General features: G+C 55.8%; 4 protein-coding genes across 4 annotated transcripts; 2 read left to right on the top strand and 2 right to left on the bottom strand.

Annotated features, from left to right (window-relative positions):
• Positions 1-2,923: 2,923 nt before the first annotated feature.
• On the top strand, positions 2,924-5,488 carry SLC7A4 (solute carrier family 7 member 4; the record flags this gene model as incomplete). Its single annotated transcript, XM_079543875.1, has 4 exons — positions 2,924-3,905; positions 4,009-4,685; positions 5,033-5,141; positions 5,295-5,488. The coding sequence occupies 4 exons, from the start codon at positions 2,924-2,926 to the stop codon at positions 5,486-5,488; spliced, it is 1,962 nt and encodes a 653-aa protein (XP_079400001.1).
• A 3,373-nt stretch (positions 5,489-8,861) lies between these two features.
• Positions 8,862-14,202, bottom strand: LOC306953194 (uncharacterized protein; the record flags this gene model as incomplete). Its single annotated transcript, XM_079544060.1, has 8 exons — positions 8,862-9,035; positions 9,432-9,527; positions 9,715-9,793; positions 10,250-10,365; positions 11,092-11,201; positions 12,239-12,445; positions 13,018-13,150; positions 14,038-14,202. 8 exons carry the CDS (start codon positions 14,200-14,202, stop codon positions 8,862-8,864), a joined length of 1,080 nt encoding a protein of 359 aa, XP_079400186.1.
• Positions 14,203-14,224: 22 nt separating this feature from the next.
• Positions 14,225-18,613, top strand: P2RX6 (purinergic receptor P2X 6; the record flags this gene model as incomplete). The annotated part of the gene is made up of 11 exons (XM_079543714.1): positions 14,225-14,367; positions 14,438-14,588; positions 14,900-14,971; positions 15,790-15,865; positions 16,017-16,110; positions 16,300-16,380; positions 16,492-16,633; positions 16,853-16,962; positions 17,670-17,747; positions 18,212-18,311; positions 18,398-18,613. The coding sequence occupies 11 exons, from the start codon at positions 14,225-14,227 to the stop codon at positions 18,611-18,613; spliced, it is 1,263 nt and encodes a 420-aa protein (XP_079399840.1).
• Positions 18,614-18,876: 263 nt separating this feature from the next.
• On the bottom strand, positions 18,877-20,164 carry LOC306952926 (transmembrane protein 17B-like; the record flags this gene model as incomplete). Its single annotated transcript, XM_079543701.1, has 4 exons — positions 18,877-19,140; positions 19,567-19,680; positions 19,789-19,892; positions 20,047-20,164. The coding sequence occupies 4 exons, from the start codon at positions 20,162-20,164 to the stop codon at positions 18,877-18,879; spliced, it is 600 nt and encodes a 199-aa protein (XP_079399827.1).

Raw genomic sequence — 20,164 nt, 5'->3', positions numbered from 1 at the left:
GCTTAAAGGTTCTCCAGCAGTTCTACAGCCAAGGATTGTGTTTGGGAGGTTTCTCCTTTAGTGCTGCCGTTTGCTCTTGCCTGCATCCTCTGTTATTACTACAACAGCCTCTGTTCACAGCACAAGACAATATTAGAAGATTCAGCACACAGTTAATTACTGAAGCTAGGATGTGGGGTACTGCCCCTTAATCAAGGTGCTGTAAGCCTTTATGTCCTTACAAAAGCTGATGGCTGAAGCCAGAGAGGTTTTCAGCAAACTGGGGCCGTCACCAACTCAAACAGGGAAACTGCAAAGGTGCTGGCAGAGTTTGTGGGCGGCCTTTTGGTAGGGAGAGCTGGCTCTGCTACGGATGAACACACTGGAGCTGAATTCCTGCAGCACTGTGAAAAGCAAAGAGGCCGGAGCTGTTGCTCCCAGGCAGCAGCAGAGCCTGCAGTGCAGCTGGAGGAGCTTGGAGCACCTGCAGGCAGCAAATGCAGCCCCTCAGCATCGCTGCACAGCTTCACAGCCCAGTGTTGAGCAGAGCAGAGCCCACCACAGCCCAGAGCCCCCAGCACACGGCGCGTGCAGGGCTCTGCCACCCACCCCAGCTTCCTCCAAGGCTGTGGCATCCGCAGCAGGCTGCTCCGGCAGCACCATGACAACAGAGCTTCCTGCTCCCACCATCTGGTTTCAGTTGCACACGGCTCTGCCAGGCAAACAATCCCCGCTGAAATTTTCCATGCCTGCAGCCTGCCACAGGTCAGGAGGTTTCTCTTCTTTTTTTTCTTTTTTTCTTTTTTTTCTTTTTTTCTTTTTTTTCTTTTTGAGAGAGAGAGAGAGAGGCTTTCTGAGAGGGGCATGGAGTTCTCAGATACGGTTCAGTGGTTGGAAAGGTTAGTTTAAGAGAATAAAGCTCCTGGTGTAGCTTGTGATCAGTGACCATTCCCAAGGGACTGGCTGCAGCCCTTCTCCTGCACTGGTGTTGGATCTTAGGAGAGTGACCCAGAAGCTGCCCCAGCTGGAAATGCAGCAGCTCTGCTCCCGTGCAGCCCTGCAGCTCTTGGGTGCCATAGGAACACTTGGCTGGGGACCTGCTGTGCGCCTGATGGCATCTCAGGTGGCTTCAGCCGCTGCCAAAGCCTCAGTGCTGCCATCAGCAGCATGGAGAAGCAAAGCACGATAGGATCCGGTTACCACGGGCTGGTAGAAGGTGAGCAAAGGCACGCAAGCTGGAGGAGGAGCAGAGAGCAATAGTAGGAAGAAACAAGGTGAATTTCCTGCTGCCTTCTCCTGTGCTTTGCTGGGCTGATCAGGGCAGTGTGGGCCCGTCCAAAGGAGGATGTGGATTTGGGGTGGATGATGGTGAGTTTATGTACATGGAAGCACCGAATGGTGAAGGACAGGTGCCGAGTTGTTCATCACCACTGAAAGTATTTGGGGTGATGGCTGGTCCCAAGAAATGTCCACAGAAATGTCAGCATTAGTGCTCAGTAGCTATCGTGGAATCAAATGATGCATTAGGAAGGCTTTAGATAGGAGCAGAGAAGGAAAACAAGAAACGTTTTGCTGCTATGAAACCACCGGTGCACCCACGTCCATCCACGGCTCCTTCATGCCGGGAGCGGTTCCGTGCGAGGCCCGATGGGGACCTCGCTCCTCAGTCTGAGCTGCGAGCATCGCGGCACCCAGAACTGGAAGGGACCTACGAGCATCTCGCAGTCCGTCTGCAGGCTTCGCACAGATCTACCCGAGCGGACCCACCAGGTGGCAGCCGCCCACCGCCGTGTTGGAGGCGGGGCCGGGGCGGGGCGAGGAGGCGGCGGCGGTGCGGTGCAGGTGCGGGGCCGGAGCCACGCGGACCCCCCCCCGGCCGCGCCCTCGGAGCCGCCGGGGCGCAGAGGTGAGCGAGGCCGGAGGCGGGGGGAGCTTTGGGGTTCGATGTCTGCGTGAGATTTCGCCTTTCTTCCGGAGCCAGGAGGTTCTCCCCCTCCCACCAACCCCCCCCCCCCCCCCCGCGTCCTGGATCAACACCCGCACGGACAAAGGGCGGTGGCTCCGCTTCTTCTGATCCCGGTGACGGATGCGGAGCTGCGTGCGTGTCAGCGCGGCTCCGTTCCCGTGGACGAGGCCGGGAGGAACCCGGCTGTGGATCGGAGGTTTGGGGGAGCGGCTCGTGAGCCGTCTGAGCAGGGTTTGGGGGATTGGGAGCAGCCCCCGAGCCAGCCGCAGATGGAGCGCGTTGCGTCCTGGTGGTTCCGTGCGTTGGTTTGACCCCAGGGAAGCGGCCGGCGCAGACCCTGCGTGGCCCCTTGGTGGGCTCTCAGTACACCGGGGCTTCTTCTGGGCAGGGAGGTGATGGTTAAGGTGCCGGGCAGCAGCGCGGTCTGCTGTGCCCGGAGTGGGTTGGTTTGTGTTCTAACAGCGATCTTTCAAAAGGGAAGGGTGAGGAAATGCTGTACTGGGGGTGCTGCGGTTCCCTTCCACCTGGTTTCCAGGCACGGCTTCCTGCACAGTGCCTAAAGCAGCACACTGCAGCGCTGACCCCAGTGCACGCTACAGAGCAGGGATGTTTGTGCTCAGCAGGTCTGAACCCAAGGAAACGTGTGACTTCCCCTCCCTGTGCCCCACTTTCCTAGGCTCTGCAAAGAGACGGGATTTAGGCAGTGGAGGAGAAGCGCAGGGCTGCTCAGTCGTGGAACTGTTAAGGTTGGAAAAGACCTCTCAGATCCCCAACCCATTCCCATCACGCTTACTGCCCACGTCCCTCTGTGCCACGTCCCCACAGTTCTTGAACACATCCAGAGACGGTGACTCCACCACCATTTCTCTGGTCCCAGTGGGTCACGCAGCAGAGTGGAACCAGAGCATTCCCAATCTGCTGCTGGGCTCCTCGTGACTTCCTGCTTCCCACCAGGTCTCCCAGCAGGGCACCTACAGGATGGCGAGATGGCTGCCTCGCTCCACAGACCTGACCCGCTTCTGCCAGAAACTCAACAGAGTGAAGACCTTGGAGGCCGACATGATGGAGACGTCCTTCAACAGGTGCCTTTCCACCATCGACTTGACGCTGCTGGGCATCGGGGGCATGGTGGGCTCTGGGCTTTATGTCCTCACGGGCACTGTGGCCAAGGAGATCGCCGGCCCCGCCGTCATCGTCTCCTTCATCATTGCTGGCTTCGCCTCTCTCCTGGCTGCTCTCTGCTATGCTGAGTTTGGGGCCCGGGTGCCCAAGACGGGCTCTGCCTACATGTTCACCTATGTGTCTGTGGGTGAGATTTGGGCTTTTCTCATCGGCTGGAACGTGCTGTTGGAGTACATGATCGGGGGCGCAGCGGTGGCCAGGGCCTGGAGCGGTTACCTGGACTCCATCTTCAACCACAAAATTAAGAACTTCACCGAGACCCACGTTGGCACCTGGCAGGTTCCCTTCCTGGCCCACTACCCTGACTTCCTGGCGGCTGCCATCTTGCTGGTGGCCACCGCCTTCATCTCCTTTGGGGCCAAAGTGTCCTCCTGGCTCAACCACGTCTTCTCGGCCATCAGCATGGGCGTCATCCTCTTCATTCTCATCATGGGTTTCGTTCTTGCGCAGCCCAAGAACTGGAGTGCCCAGGAGGGGGGCTTTGCCCCCTATGGGCTGTCAGGCATCATGGCTGGCACAGCCACCTGCTTCTACGCCTTTGTGGGCTTCGATGTCATCGCAGCCTCCAGCGAAGAAGCCAGGAACCCGCAGAAGGCCGTCCCCAGGGCCATTGCATTCTCATTGGGGTTGGCCACCGGTGCCTACATCCTCGTGTCCGTGGTGCTGACGCTGATGGTGCCCTGGCACACGCTGGATCCCGACTCTGCCCTGGCTGACGCTTTCTACAGGAGGGGCTATTCCTGGGCAGGATTCCTGGTGGCTGCCGGCTCCATCTGCGGTGAGTGTGGATTTGTGGGAGGAGGTGGGAGAGCGCGGGGTCGGGTGCCGGTTTGGTTGGGGCCCACTCTCACGTGGGGCCCTTTTCTCTGCCCACCCCTCAGCGATGAACACAGTCCTGCTGAGCAACCTCTTCTCCCTGCCACGCATCGTCTACGCCATGGCCGAGGACGGGCTCTTCTTCCAGGTGTTCTCCCGGGTGCACCCGCGCACGCAGGTGCCCGTCATCGGCATCGTGGTCTTTGGGCTGCTCATGGCCCTGTTGGCCCTCGTCTTTGACCTGGAGGCTCTGGTGCAGTTCCTGTCCATCGGCACGCTGCTGGCCTACACCTTCGTGGCCGCCAGCATCATCGTGCTGCGCTTCCAGCAGCAGAAGGCGGACGGCCCCGCGCAGCCGGCGGGCAGCCAGCCCAACCCTGAGCAGCGTGAGGGCATCGCTGCCCCTGAGCTGAAGGAGTACGAGTCTTTCTCCGACAAGCTGCAGCTGGTGGGGAGTGACAAGAGCAAGGAGCACCGTGAGCCAGGGCAGCTGAAGGCAGCCTTCGAGCCCTACCTGGAGTTTCTCAGTGACTTCTACCCGGGCGAGGTGGTCACGGTGGCTGTGGTGACCCTGATGGTGTCTGCTGTCTGCCTTTGCTCAATCTTGGTGTTTGGCAACACCCACCTTCACCTGCCCACCTGGAGCTACTCCCTGCTGCTCGTCCTCTTCAGCCTGGGCTTCGTGCTCAGCCTCCTCCTCATCTGGGCACATGAGCAGCAGCGCAGCACCCAGACCTTCCAGGTGGGTCCCATGCTGATATTAAGGGGAAGTTGTTAGGGGCGAATTCCTTATTCTGAGGGTATCGAGGCTCTGGCCCAGCCCAGAGAGCTGTGGGTACTCCATCCCCAGCAGTGCTCCAGGGCATGGATGGGGCCCTGGGCAGCCTGAGCGGATGGGGGCAACCAGCCCAGGGCAAGGTTTGGGGCTGGGGGGGCTGCAGGGTCTCTCCCAACCCAATTATGCTATGATTCTATGACTGGCATGGGGTATTGGTGTCAGCAGCATCACCTGGGGTGCAGGTGTGGTTGATAGGAGGCAATCCTGGGGCACAACTGGCAGCCCCTCACCGCTAACTCCATCTCTTGCAGATCCCCCTGGTTCCCCTGTCCCCAGCACTGAGCATTGTCCTCAACATCTATCTCATGCTGAAGCTCAGCTACATGACGTGGCTCCGCTTTGCCATTTGGCTCATCCTCGGTGAGTGCTCCCGGTACCCAGAAACCATTTATTCTGGCAAGAGGAAAGCACCTGCTGCAGGTCCTGGGACCTGATGGCAAGGCTGAGCCAGGACCTCTGTGCCAGGGCTGTGCTGCTGGGTGGACGTGCTGACCTCCCTCTCCCTCACTCCAGGCCTGCTCGTCTACTTTGGCTACGGCATCTGGCACAGCAAGGAGAACCTCCGGGAGCCACGACCACAACGTGTCAGCGCCCGCTACGTGGTGTTCCCCAGTGGCAGCCTGGAGGAAACGGTGCAGGCAGTGCAGCCCAGCCCTCAGCCTGCCGCCGGGCTACCGGACACCGACACCACTGAGGTCAAGAGATGACGCCCGTGGGAGGGGGCTCTGTGGCTCTGGCAGTGCCCACCCACCCTCTGGACGCCTCTGCTCTGCCTGACCCCTGTGCGACGAGGGCTGCCCGGGTGCAGGGCTCTGTCCAGGGGTGCCGCTCACTCTTCCTTGCAGAGCATGGTGGGGCTGGCCCCCTCCCTCCCCGCACTGGAGAGCAGCACTCTGCCCCCAGCCCAGTGCCAGAGGGAGCCTCATCCCCACCCTGTTCCCCTGCGCCCACCCAGATGCCGTGCAGCAAATCCCCTTTTTCCAGCTCATCTCCACTGCCTTGCATGGATGGAGGATGGAGACAGGCAGTGTGCCCATCCCAGCCTCATCCTGGCTTCTGCTGCAGCCCTGCTGAGCCCTGTGCTGCTGTTCCCTCTGCCCGAACCTCTCTGGTGCTTCTTCCCTTCGATGCCAGTACTGAGAGGCACAAGGAGCAGCCAGGGCCACGCAAGCTGGGGAAGGGACATGGCAGCGTGAAGGCAGGGACCTGGTTTGTAGGCAGGACTATGGAAAGGGTGGCACAGCTTGTGCCCTTCCCCTGTGCCCCAGCAGCTGCCACACCTCTGGGCTTGGGTGCTGCCTTTCCCAGGGGCTCAGGATTGGCTCAGTGGGTGCTTTTTGGTGTCATCCCCCCAGGTGCAGGTTTTGGAGGGTGCTGGAAGAGGCTGCCGAACCCCTCAGGCTTTGCAATGCAGACCTCCTGCCCCACAGCATCCCAGCATCCTCCTATGGGGCCGTGCCCTGCTGGGAGCTGCTCTTATCCCCTGCCCAGTCCCAATGGGGGCTCTGCACCCCTGGACAGTGCCCATGTCCTGCTTCCCCCCGCACTGTCACTGCTGCCCAGCCCCTGCCCCGCTGCGGCCCTGTTTGGCACCTCTGTGTAGTGGTTGTGAGCAACGGGCTGACCTGTTCACCCCCATAAACGCTGGTTCTGCAATGGCTCTGGGTGCATGTGCTGTGTTCCCCTTATAGCCCACTTCTTCCCAGCAGTGAATGGCTTTTGGCCAGAGCTGTGGGCGTAGGGCAGGGAGCTGGAGCCCTATGGATGCATAGAAGCTTTCAGCCCCAGTGTCAGCTGCAAGGACAGGGCTGAGCAGAGTGGTGTCCTGGCACTGGGGTAGGGTCTGTGGTGTTGTCCCAGAGCTGTGACCTGAGCTGAGAGAACGTGCAAACCCAGTGTCAATGATGTGAATTAAAGACAAGCCACGGAATACATGCGTGGCCCCAGCACGGCTGTTGTTCTGCACTGTTCCATGAGCTTAACCAGCCCAAATGGAGTTGTAAAAATGCAGAGAAACAATGCTCACCTGTAAGAGTGATGGTGGCCGTGGGGACCACGTGGGCTGTGTGTGGGTGGGGAGTGACGTGGCTGCAGGGAATTAAGGATGGAGATGTGATTAGAGGCAGCCTGGGAGGAGCGTGCCCTCTGCAGCACCACTGGGTTGGTTACACTCCTTACCCAGGGCTACAGGATTGGTTGGTTCTTCTGTTCCATCCCACGTCCTGCTGAGGTAATGTGCCCTACACAGAACACGTATTAATTGGTTTTAAATTGTCCACCTAATAATGCTCAAAGCCATTTTTTTTCCTCAGTAGCCACCGCTAGCCAGGGAGCAATCCTACAATGATTTGTTCCTTAAAAGAAACAGCGTTTTTCTGGGGCTCGTGGTATTGGTCTAATCAGCCCGGCTGGATTGCGTGGAGATCAGTCTAATTGCAGTGCTCCAGGGTGAGGTATGTAGGTCAGAGTGGTATAAGAGTTCTGGAAAACTGACACGGCTTTGGAGGTCATGGGGCAGCTCCCACGTGCCGTGGTCCAGGCTCTGCTTGGGGCTGCTGCAGGGGTGAGCGTCCCCACTGCACTGGGGAGCGGTAGAGCACTGAGTTTTGGGGCCTTTTCCAACTCTGTGGTTCTCAGCCATCTGCCACCCCCCTGCACAGAGGAGCTGCAGGGCTGGCTGCAAGTAATCCGCTCCTCATCCCACGTGAGCCTCCCATCCTCCTGCACACACAGCCTGAGGATGGATGAGGGAAGCGCTGTGCAGTGAACACCCTCCTTCCCTGGGCCTGAGAAAGGCAGGATGTTGAAAACTGGCACAGCCCCAGGTGTATGCATTCCCTCATCCCCAGCACAAGGAAAATCAGGCTGAATATCAAATAGAGGTGAAAGCACTCACAAAAACACTCCTGTGTGCTGGTGGAGCAGCTCGGAGTCGTGCTGCAGGCTGCTCCATCCCCGCCCCAAATGATGCTTAGCAGTAGCTAAACATTTTGTGATCACCAGCATGACTTGCACCAGAGCTGTTTCACGTGGATCTGGATCTGCCTGGAGCATGAAGGCTCACCTGCCAGAAACAACCAGAGCAGATCAGGAGAGCAGCCAGGCTGCTGGTCTGCAAGGAGGGGTAGAGGAGTAAGGCTGCAAGCAAAAGCAAAACAAAAGCTACCCAATAATGAAGGAGAAATTATCACTAATGCCAACAACCAGTATTTCCAGAGCTTAAAACATGAATGGTTTGGACAGTGTAGGCACAGATGTTATTTGTTAGATACAAAACATGTAAAATAATTCGTACAACTATACAACAGTTTCTTTTCTGCAAAATGTAATTGCATAGAGCTATTTGCTCCCCAGCAGCACAGAGAGGAGGCCCTGGATGCTGCTGGGCGATGGCAGACACATTGCAGGGAGGAGGAAAGGGTTAAAGCCACGTGCTGCTGTCAGTGCTGAATCACTGCTGAGTTCTCGTCCTGTTTCCTGGCATCTTGTAGCATCCATCCAATGTGAAACTCAGAAAAGAAAGAGTTGTGCATCCAGGAAATAACACCAGTTATAACACCTAAAATGGGTTCTTCACCCTGGGGAGAATGAGCTCCTCACAAGGCCAAGGAGCTGGGGAAGGAAGCAGCTGAAAATGAGTCACCGCTGCATCTGACAGCCAGTCCAGCAAAGGCAAGCCTGGCTGTTGGCAGGACAGCTGAAGAAAGCAAGCATCTGTGCACAGCACAGCTCTGGACAGACTTTGGATGCCGTGTAAACACACTGCGCTCCTGAGCTGTGCAGACTCCGCTGCAGCAGACCATGGCACACGGTGTTCCACCAGCCCTGCGCCCAAAGATGATGATTAAAAAGGAGCCATCATCCATGGGGAAGCTCTTGCATGTGCTGGAAGAGACTCAGAAGCAGACACAGCAGAAAGCTTAAAGTGAGCAGACAGGAAAACTGAGTGGCAGCAGCAGAGTGACAGCCAACATTCCCACAGCTCCTGACTTCAGCGCTGCCCTGCGTGTCCCTGTGTCACTGGCTTGCTCAGCAGTACTGGGACATCAGGCAGAAGCAGCAGCCCCAAGGAGACTGACATTAAGGCACAGAGTTATGGGAATTACCCAACACTTTGGGCTGAGGCCAAACCTCGACCGCCAACAGACTTTTCCCCTGCAGTTTTGTGCTTCCACCACGTCGGAGAAGAAGATTTGGGAGAAGCATTTGCACAGCTTCACACAGCTCCGCCAACTCCTTGCTCACAGGAATGTCCTGGAAGGAGGAATCACTGCAGGTAAACAAGTGCATGGCAGGATGTCCCCTCCTTGGGGCTGCCCACATTATGGGTAGTGTGAGGTTCATCGGAGCAGCAGCACGCTGCTCCCTGGGCAAGGAGAAGAGCTGAGGTGATGAAGCAGCACAATGGGAGATATGGGATTTCTCTTTTTAGAAATCAAAGCACTTGGTAATTATTTGGTCCTAAGGGCACTAAGCCACTCTGAAGGTGCCTAAGGGCACCAGTCTGAAAGAAAGCCTCTATTTCTGAAACGATGCTCTTTGGGATGTCTACATGGGATGTCTTGTGCCTGAATCCCTCTGCCAGCACTTTGTTGCTCACACACTCAGCTTCTTCCCTCCCTTCCCTCTTCTGTCTGCTGTCACACTTACTGGCAGGTCCAGGATCTCCATGCCAGTGCCAGAATTTGCCTGTAGAGCTTTGAGGATCGCACAGCATCCTTCGTTCTGCATGGGATTTCTGATCATCTGGAGGCAAGAAGAAAACACCAGGAGGATACACAACAGCTCTTCCCATCCCCAACTTATTTTTCTTTGGCTCTGTGAGAGCTCCAGTTTGCCTCTTCGAGCTGGACACCACTTGGCACAAAACCGTCTACAGTAACAGCAAACCATCAGCCACACACTGCAGGCTCCTCGTGGCAATGCTACTCACCTTAAGGATCTTCAGGGTCTTGTTTTCTCTCAGGCCAACTGCAAGTCGCAGAGCTCCTTCCACCGAGATGCGATTATTGCTGCAAGCAGATGGATGGCATGAGTCACAGCCCGAGCTGCAGGTTCCCCATGCCCACACAGCCAGGCTGATACAAGACATTACTGCATTGCTCTGGCAAAGGATACACAACCTCCTGTTGTGCCCAGTGCTGAAAACCAGTCCAGAGGGAATTCATGGCAGCTCCCTGCTACCATCTTTGTCTGCTCTTCTTTTTTTTTTCTGGTTGTTTTTCTGGAACCACTTCCATCATATATTAATCATATATTAATGACCACAAACTTGAGCTCTCACCTTCTTGGCCGCCTTGCTTCCCTTGCTGTTTCACCACCCTAAGCATGCCTCCCTATAGGCCATGAACTGAACAAAGCCCACGGTCCAATTCTTGCTCCAAACGTAACATCTTCCTCTCATACCTCACTTCTGTAGGTTCTGGAGAACAGGAGAAAACATGCAGCAGGCTGGAAGCCTGACTCACCTTACATTGAGCTCTTCCAGCACGTTGTTGGCTCGCAGAGCATCTCCCAAGGCAGCTGCTCCACTGTTGCCAAAGCCATTGTAGGAAACATCCAGCACCTTGAGGAACACATTTGCCTGTGGCGTGACACAGACATTGAATTTAAAACCTTGTTGCTAAATCACAGAATGGCCAGGGTTGGAAGGGACCTCAAGGATCATGAATCTCCAACCCCCTGCCACATGCAGGGCCACCAATCTCCACTCCAATGTTAAACCAGGCTGCCCAGGGCCCCATCCAACCTGGCCTTGAACACCTGCAAGGACGGGGCATCCATAACCTCTCTGGGCAGCTGTTCCAGTACCTCACCACTCTCTGAGTAAAGAATTTCCCCCTGATGTCCGACCTCAATCTCCCCTCCCACAACTTAAAACCATTTCCCCTCGTTCTACACATATCAACCCTTTCAAAGAGTTGATTCCCCTCCCCTCTGTAGGCTCCCTTTAGGTATGGAAAAGCTGAAAGAAGCTTCTTTCTTTGAGCAGAGTTAAAACTGTATATAGAATACAAAGCAACTTCTGTATTGATCTGTGAATCAGAAGTGCAACGAAACAATTCAAAGCATTCATTAGGCCAAGTTTGACTCTAAAAAGGGAAAGAGCTAGAAGTGGAGAAATGAAAACATATGTACTATGTCAGTACACAGTGAATGATTTGACTGTCTTGGTTCCAAGGTCTGTGTGATCCCAGATCATCGACGGCTGGTGGACAAACATCACATGATGACGTTGATGCTCATACAAACAGACAAAGCTTCATGTGAGATTTCAGCATTTAAAACAGGAGTGAAAAACATTTCCTACCCCCACGCCTTTGGCCAAAGCAACTGCTCCCTCACTGTGGAAATGGTTCCAGCTGATTTTCAGTTCCTTTAATCCGATGTTTTCTGCTATTGCCGCTCCAAGAACTTCACCTTAAGAAAAAGACATGGTGCCAAACAGCTTAGGAGTTAAAACAGTTGCTTTGCAGAGCAGGGAGCTCGGGTTAGTGTAGGCATTTCTCTGCAATTGTCTGTGTTCCATCTGGGCAAGCAATTAGAACCAGAAAATATTATTCTTTTATACCTTATTTAGCACAGACACAAAGCAGAAGCTGCCAGACAATAGAAGTGCGTTTGTTCCCTGACTGCAGGCTGCAAATTCAGCCTGTGGAAGAGAAAATCCAATCAGCACATAACAGAGCCACGGTTTGTGGCTCAAGCCTGAAGAGCTGATGGCACAGCCTCCTTCTCCAGTCCCATGCGACTCGGAAAGCTGACACCAAGCAGCAGGTAGCATCCCACAGGCTCTCTCATTCTTCCACAGCTCTGGCCTCCAGCCAACTGCAGCTTGCTGGCAGCAGAGAAGCCGGCCCTGCTCTCGAGCCACCCCTACAGCTCTGAAATCCAGAGACTTTCCCAGCAAATGCTCTGTGAATGTCTGATGGGGCAGGAAAGAAATGAGATCCATGATGAGCATGGGGGAAAAAACAAAACAAAACAAAACAAAAAGGCCAAGACCAGAAGACAGGAGAGATACTTGACTGTGAAGGCAGCAGGAGGTCAGAAGCACAGGGGTGGAGAGAAAAGGCATTGAAGCCTGCATAAGTAATAATGGGGAAGGAGAGGAGAAGGAGAGGAGAAGGAGAGGAGAAGGAGAGGAGAAGGAGAGGAGAAGGAGAGGAGAAGGAGAGGAGAAGGAGAGGAGAAGGAGAGGAGAAGGAGAGGAGAAGGAGAGGAGAAGGAGAGGAGAAGGAGAGGAGAAGGAGAGGAGGTTGCTTATCCATCTCTTGTGAAGCAAACTGAAGTAAATGAGCGTAAAAGATGAAGAGTTAAGGATTGGCACTGACATCACAAGGAATGTTCTGCAGAAGTGCTTCCCAATGGCCTGAGGCAAGCAAGCAGCTCATCAAGCTGCACTGAGAACTCCTGCAGCACTGCTCTCTATGCAAGGCATGCAGACAGCACTTTACCTGCTTTCTCACCAAACTTGTTATAACTCAGATCCAGAACTCCCACTTTGCTGTTTGCTGTGATGGCATCTGCTAAATACTTGGCTGCGTGGTCATCAAACTCATTTCCAGAGAGCTGGAGGACCACAACTGTAGTGTTTTCTAGAAGCATAGCAGAAATAGCCTTAGCTCCTTCAATGCCCATTTTGTTGTCAGATAAATCGACAGCTGGGGAAGGAAAAAGCATTATCAGATCATCAGATGATATCATGACAGATGCCAAGGACGTGCCTCCACGCTGTAATGAGAGAAGCACTGCCAGACTCAGAATGTAAGAAGTCTAAACTGCTCTAACACTGTATTTTAACATAGAAAACAGAAGCCTGAATTCCTCTGCCCACCTGTGTAGAATGAATTTCTCCAGCACAGAATTGATAGAACCCTAAACACCTACTACAGAATTCAACCACTAGAGAAGGAAAATAAGATCCCATTTTTTTTTGGTGTTTCACAGCACCAAACTTGACTCTTCCATCTGTGGTGCCCTGACAAAGCAGATTAGGGCAGCCTCAGCTGAAAGCTGTGTTCTATTCTCAGCTGTCTACGCTGACCTCGTTCTTGGTGAATAACATACATCCTCCAGGGCTGCAACCAGTTTGGCTTACACAAAGTTCTGGCCTCTGGAGAGGCCTCAGAGCTGCTGTAAGAGGAGGATTGGTTAAAACCACAAAGAAAACAGCACAATTTCTTCCTCTACAGCAAAGCTGCCACCACAGAACAGCAGGAAGGATGACACAAACCTGAAATGGAGTGGTTTTCTTTCAGCATTTCTGCAATGGCAGCTGCTCCTTCTCCCAGCAGCCAATTGTCACCCAGGTCTAACGAGACGACAGAGGTGTTGGTCATCAAGGAAAGAGCCAATGCCTTGGCACCCTGCAACAAAAAAGGCCCTGGTGTAACCTGCCCTATCCCTAGGGGTGCTCAGGGAAAGGCTGGGTGGGGTTTGGGCAGCCTGATGTGGTGGGAGGTGTCCCTGCACGTGGCAGGGGCTGGATGGACTTTAAGGTCCCTTCTAGCCTAAGCCATTCTGCGTAACTCTGCTCCCCAAAGGCAGGCACCAGTTGCTGGTGCCCAACCTGGATGTCTCTGAAGGCCAAGCAGGAGGAGGTGGGTCTACAACACCTCCCTGTCACGAAAATGGGCTTTCTGACTCCTGGAGAGGAGAACCAGCAGCCCCGGAAAGGGAGGGCTGATAATGTTGGGGTTCTGGTGTGCAGTCAGGGGTGGGGGAGGATAACAGGGAGTATAACAGGGATGGGAGAGCAACAGAGAGGAATAAGGGGGCTGGGGGGGGTAATGGGGAAGGATAGAGGATAATAGGAAGGGTAATGGAAAGGGAATAAGGAAGAGAGGGTAATGGAGGGGGAGGAAAGAACCATGGGGGTGGGGTAGGGAAGTGGAGGGGATAGAAGGGATGGTGGGAGCATAACAGGGATGGGGAGGTAATGGAGTATGGTAAGGGCTAAAGAACAGGGAATAATGAGGGGAGGAATAAGGGGAATGGGGGGGATATAAAGGGTGGTGGGAAATAACAGGGATGGGGGAGGAGATAACTAATAGAGGGTTAGCAAGGGGGAGGGATAATGGGGAGGGGGGAGATGGTGGGAGGATGAATAATGGGGATGATAAGTGAAGGATGGGATGGGGGGGGGAGACGATGAGGGGAATACTGGGGATGCGAGAGGGTAAAGAGAGGGAGGATAATGGGAGGGGGTAATAGCAGGGATGGGGAATGATGAGGACAGGAGGGCTGCCCTCACCCGAGAGCCCACCCCGCGGTGCCGCAGGAGGAGCGCAGGGCCGGGCGGATCGGGCAGCAGACAGGAGGCCGGGCAGACGCCGCAGGCCCGGCACGCCGCCAGGTACGAGCTGTGCTCCCGATGGGAGGGAGAAGAGCTGAACGCGGAGCTCCGGTCCTCCGCCATCTCCGGACCCCGCGCCGTTGCCATGGCGACGTCGGGCGGCGGAGGCGCAGCGCTTTGCGGGGAGCTGCTGGATTACAAGACCGAGAAGTTCGCGTTGACGAGGAACCGGCGCGTGGGGCTGCTGCACCGCCTGCTGCAGCTCGCCGTGCTGGGCTACGTGCTGGGGTAGGACCGAGCCGCAGCGCTGCTTTATCCTGCGGCTCCGAGCCGGGCTCATCGCTCCGCCCGTCTGCAGGTGGGTGTTCGTAGTGCGGAGGGGTTACCAGGACACCGATGCCGCTCCCCACGTCTCGGTCGTCACTAAGCTAAAGGGAGTGTCCGTCAGCCGGGCGGAGGACGCGAGGAGACGGCTCTGGGATGCGGCGGATTTCTCGAGGCCCCCGCAGGTAGGGAAGCGGGATTCGAACTCGGGTCCGTCCCTCGCCGGGATTCGAACTCGGGTCCGTCCCTCGCCGGGATTCGAACTCGGGTCCGTCCCTCGCCGGGATTCGAACTCGGGTCCGTCCCTCGCCGGGATTCGAACTCGGGTCCGTCCCTCGCCGGGATTCGAACCCGTGCCACAACCGCGGCATCTCTGCGAGCCCCGGCTGCAACCGCCCCGTAAAGCTTCCCGGCTCTGCTGCCCGAAGAAGAGGTTGGAAGCTCTGAAGTGTGTTCTGCAGCAGCGCCGTGCTGAAGGTATCTTCTTGCCTCGCAGGGAGAAAACGTGCTTTTTCTGGTGACAAACTTCATTGTGACAGACAAGCAGGTTCAGGGCACTTGTCCCGAGGTGAGCAGCCTTGTTGAGGGGCTGTATGGGAGGAGCTGGGCACAGCGGTTCCCCAGTCTGCAGTAGTGTGTGGCATGGCACAGCTTCCCAGGGCTGTGGGCGCAACCTTGAGCTGCCTGAGCTCAGAGAGCATTGGGAGCTCATGAGGAGGGGGGTGAGATGGGTATTAGATCTTAAAGAAGATGTTTGCTCCTATCTATGCCACTGGTGCTTTGCTCTCCAAGAAGGCTGGCTTTGCTTCCTGGCTGCAGTGCATGGCTATGCAGCTGCTGAAGAATCAGCAGTGGTTTCTGATAAAGAGTGAAGTCATTCTCTGCCCAGGTACGTTTATTTTATTTACTGTTTATATTATTTACTGTGCTCCCCAATAAACCCTTCAGCCCTGACGTTTCAAGGGTTTCTGCACAGCAAGCAGATCTCATCTCTCACCATGCACCTGTAGCACGTGCAACGTGGTTCTGTTTGTGCCCCTGGAGAACACCGTCACCAATAGATTTTTCAAGGCTGACTTACTAGAAGGTGATAGGAAGGGTGTATTGAAGGAACCCAGATTTAGGTTTTCTAAAGCATTGTTGTGGACTTCAGTAGCTGAATTCCCAAGTGTTCCCAATTCAGCGTTCCCAATTCAGCTCAGTGGGTGAGCTTTAAGGTCCCTTCCAACCCAACCATGAAGCTGTCTTGGGGAACCCCTTATCCCAGCTCTGGGGGGACTGTGCTGCTGGTTTGGAAGCATTTGGGACGTGCATGGAGATGTGGGTGAATGGCTGTGAGCCTTAAGGGCGCCGCAGCAGTGACCCCTCCTCTCCTGTCTCTTTCAGAGCCCCTCTGTGCTGGATGGGATCTGCATGGAAGATGTAGACTGTCCTATCGGAAACCCAGTGGTTCATGGCAACGGTACTGCGTTTTTTGCTTAAAAAATAGACTAAAATCCTTCAATTCCGGCTCCGTAGCGATGCCTCATTGCCCACTTTCAGTGCCCTTTGGCAATAAATCCTGGAGACTGCCTTAAAATGGCAGGGCGCCATTCACGTTGTCTCCTTTCTAGGGATTAAGACTGGGAAATGTGTGATGTTCAACAGCACCCATTCCACCTGTGAGATCTTTGGCTGGTGCCCCGTGGAGAATGACACCCTGCCCAGGTACAGCACAGGGATGGGGACGCTCCCTCCAGGTGTTCTGGCACTGAGGGACGTGGTTAGTGGGCAGCGGTGGTGGTAGGCAGGCGTAAGATGACCTTAGAGGTCTTTCCCAACCTTAATGGTTCCGTGATTCTTGGTCCTTTGTCACTGCCAATGTAGCCCAAATCGCGGGGCTGTGTTGTTTTGCAGGAAACCTCTTCTGGCTGAGGCAGAGAATTTCACTCTTTTTATAAAAAATACTGTCAACTTCACCAAATTTAACTTCTCCAAGTGAGTATGACGCCCTCCAGCCCATAGCGTGTGCTGCCCGGCCCAGCCTCTACGCTCAGCTCATCCCAAGGGCTGTGTACCACCCCTCTGTCTCTCCTTCTCCTGTTTCAGGGGCAACGCGCTGCAGACCAACGACCCCACCTACTTCAAGACCTGCATCTACGATCCCTTTTTCAGCCCTTCCTGCCCTGTGTTCCGTGTCCGTGACATGGTGGAAGCGGCTGGGGAGACCTTTGGGTCCCTCGCACTGCTGGTATTTGCTTCTTTTTCTTTTCAAGCATGAAAGATGACTTCTAATTCCCCAAAGGAGGCCAGGCTGGATGGGCCCTGAGCAGCCTGATCTGCTGGGAGGCAACCGACCCAGGGCAGAGGTTGGGGCCGGGGGGGCGTAAAGGTCCCTTTCAACCCAACCGTGCTGTGATGCTCTGACATCTCCGGTCCCTGGAATGTAACGTGTGTTGGTGCGTCGCAGGGAGGAAGCATCAGCGTGCGCATTGAGTGGGACTGCGACCTGGACCAGCCTGCTGCCCACTGCCAGCCACGCTATTCCTTCATCCTGCTGGACAGGAGGTACAACTTCAGGTGAGGGCGCTGGGGTGGGCGCACTGCTGGCACTTGGAATCTCCCTTTCCCTGAAAGGAGCAGCAGGGCAGATGGGACCCGCAAAGCCAGCCATGCCTGTGCTGAGCCCGACTGAGTGCAGGGATGTGTGGCTGAGCCCTGTGTGCCCCTGCAGAACGGCCTCCTACTACTGGGACTTGCAGCGGCAGCACTACCGGAGCCTGCTGAAGCTCTATGGCATCCGCTTTGACATCTCTGTGCACGGCCAGGTAGCGTGTCCCCGAACCCTCCTTCCTTGGCGCTGCCTGCAGTGCTCCTCCTGCAGCCCCACAGCTCCCCTGTGGGCTCCTCACAGCCCTCTCTCTGCCTTCTCTCCTCCACCCCTTGTTTTCCTCAGGCTGGGAAGTTCGGTATAATTCCTGCTGCTGTCAGCTTCGGCACCGGCATCGCGTTCTTCGGAACCGTGAGTACTGAAGATGCTCTTTTCCTCTGATCCATGGGCTATGATCCGCTGCCCATCTGCAGCTTCCTAGCTTCAGGAAGCGTGATGTGCAGCCCAGTGTAGCATGCCTGGCACTTGCTGCCATTGACCTGGTAATGGGGTCCCCCACCAGCCCCCATTTCCCCCACACGTCCCTATCCCTTGCATGGCTATGACTGTGGCTCTCCCCTCTGCCAGCCCTGACCCACAGCATTCCCCACCTCTGCTCCATTTGTCCCCCCTCTAGGCTACCATGGTCTGTGACCTGGTTCTGCTCTACCTGGATGCGAAGGCTGACCTCTATTGGAAAGAGAAATTTGAGGAGGTGAGGATGGGCTGTGGGACCACCTGGGAGAGCTGAGGTTTTGTGAGCTGATTTCCTTGCTTTTTGCCCTTTGATTGTAACTCAGTTCAGCAGATCTGGAAGCTGTGTCAATGTTGATGCTGTAGATTTTCTTGCTGTGCGTGATGCCTGCTTGGCACTGCCTAGGTGGACGGGGAGCCCTTCCAGAACCCTCTCATTCCCCATCAGAGCAGGTCTGCTGCCAGCCCTCACTCAGGGCATCTTCAGCTTTCTCAGACAGAATGTTGGCAGCCTCCAAGGCTTTCTGGTTTCCTGGGGAAGTGTCCCAGGGCTCCACCATCCTACTGGGGGAAATGCGTTTGGCCTTATTCCAACCTGAATTGCAAGTCAACCTTAAGGAATGGAACTGTCAGCATGGGAACGGGCAGAGCAGGGCAGGATCTGGGCATCCCCTGGACTGTAGCAAATGTCTGTTCATTTTGCAGGCAAAACCTCCCAAAGGTAAGAAAGAAGCAGCAGCTGAGGCAGAGAGGGCTGGCCAGGACCTGGGAGATGCTCAGCAATGCACACTGGAGTGACCTGCAGGTAGATGTGATGGGGCACAGCTTTGACCCTGCAGGAGGTGGCCCAATTCTGGCCGGGCACTGGGGCTGGGTGCTGTACTTCTGAAGGAGTGCCAGCATCAGCAGAAGTCCTTGGTACATAGAGAGTATATGGAGAGTCCTCCTGACACAACATGCAGCTCCAGGGCTGTGCTGCAGAGCAGCTGCTGGGGCTGGGGCTCACTGGGATGGGGTCGGTCCATGCTCAGCACAAGAGGCTTAAAGCACTTTGCGCTTCTTCCCTTCCCACTTGGCTCTGTGAAAAGCAGGGATGCACTGAAATAAAGCTGTTCAGAAAGTGGGAGGTGCTCTGGCCATGCTCTTTCCCTTGGAGCTCTGCATCCTTTGCACCGTCGCACAAAGTGCACCTGCATCCTGCAAGCACTGAGCTGCACAGCCCAACTCTGCCCTCCCGGGAATCAAGATGGACGTGTACCCCTTTATTGGTGCAGAGCTCAGGGAAAACCCCACGAGCCCCAGAGCTGCCTGGCTCAGAAAAGAGTGCTCAGAAGCGCGTTGGGAGCTGGTGCTGTTTAATGTTGTTGGGCTCAGTGGGGTGGATCGTGTCTCACAGCATCACCCTGCCTGCCCACCTTGAACTGCCGCAGGTAGAACTGAGCTGCCAGCTGCCTGCTCATTGACCGCAGTGCCAGGAAGGCAGCCACCACCTCACAGATGAGGAAGGCCAGGAGAAGGCTGTGCACGGCCAGCTCCAGCGGCAGGCGGATGGTGAGGTGGTCCGTGAGCAGGAACAGCAGGAGGGGCAGCTGGATCAGGATGGAGAGAAGGAGGAAGCCAGCAAGCTCAGGCACCTGGATGGGCAGAGGCTGGTGAGGATGTATGGGAAATACATCCTTGGTATGTGGGGGGCACCTCTGCAGGGGCTGAACCTCCTGGAGCATCCTGAATTGGATGTCAGGGGGAAGTTCTTTACAGAGAGAGTGGAGAGGTGTTGGAACAGCTGCCCAGAGAGGTCATGGATGTCCCATCCCTGGAGGTGTTCAAGGCCAGGTTGGATGGGGCCCTGGGCAGCCCGGTCTGGTATGAAATGGGGAATTTCATAGCCCTGCCTGTGGCAGGGGGGTTGGAGATTCATATCCTTTAGGTCCATTCCAACCCTGGTCATTCTGTGATTCTGTGGGATTCGGTGAATTGGCACTCAAGGAGGAAGGGAGGTGATGGGCTCTCAGACCTGGGCAAAGGGGACAACCAGCATGGAGCAGGGAGCCAGCCCTTACCTTCTCCTGCAGGTTCCCAATGTAGCCCAGGTAGAGCCGGGCTCCTTCAGCCATTGTGAGGATGAGGAAGGCAGCCAGCAGGAGGAGCTGGTAGTAGCGGGGCAGCAGGTTGTACTGCAACAGGGCACAGCCTGGTCCCTGCCAGCCCCATGCTGGTCCCCAGCCCTACTCCCTCTGCCCTCCCAGTGTAGCCTTCCTTCCCTGCTGGAAAGCTAAGGGTACCTTCAGCTGTAGCATCATGCCCTCAGCCAGGCACCAGCAGGGGAAGTAGCAGACGTTGAAGTAGAGCATCACCTGGAGGGGCAGGCTGGCCAGCACCTCGTGCACTGGGCAGAGAAAAGCAGGGCTGGGGAGGACCCCCGGCACCCCCATCATCCCTCCCCTGCATCCCAGCCCAGTGCAACAGCATTGATGTCTGCTGTCAGCCATTGCTGAGGGTCAGGGGACCCACGGCTGCAGGAGTCAAACTGCCCGGGGTACCTGGATGGCAGAGGTGAGCAGTGCTGCTGTCCCAAGTCTTGTTGGTGGTGAACAGGGCGCCGCTGAAGGCCGTCAGCCCCCGGCGCAGGTTGGGGGGCAGCGGTGTGTGTGCAGCCAT

The sequence above is a fragment of the Tetrao urogallus genome, assembly GCF_951394365.1.
Source record: "Tetrao urogallus genome assembly, chromosome: 17".
NCBI lineage: Eukaryota > Metazoa > Chordata > Aves > Galliformes > Phasianidae > Tetrao > Tetrao urogallus.
The sequence above is the reverse complement of the archived record's forward strand: the minus strand, read 5'-3'. Positions and strand labels throughout refer to the sequence as shown.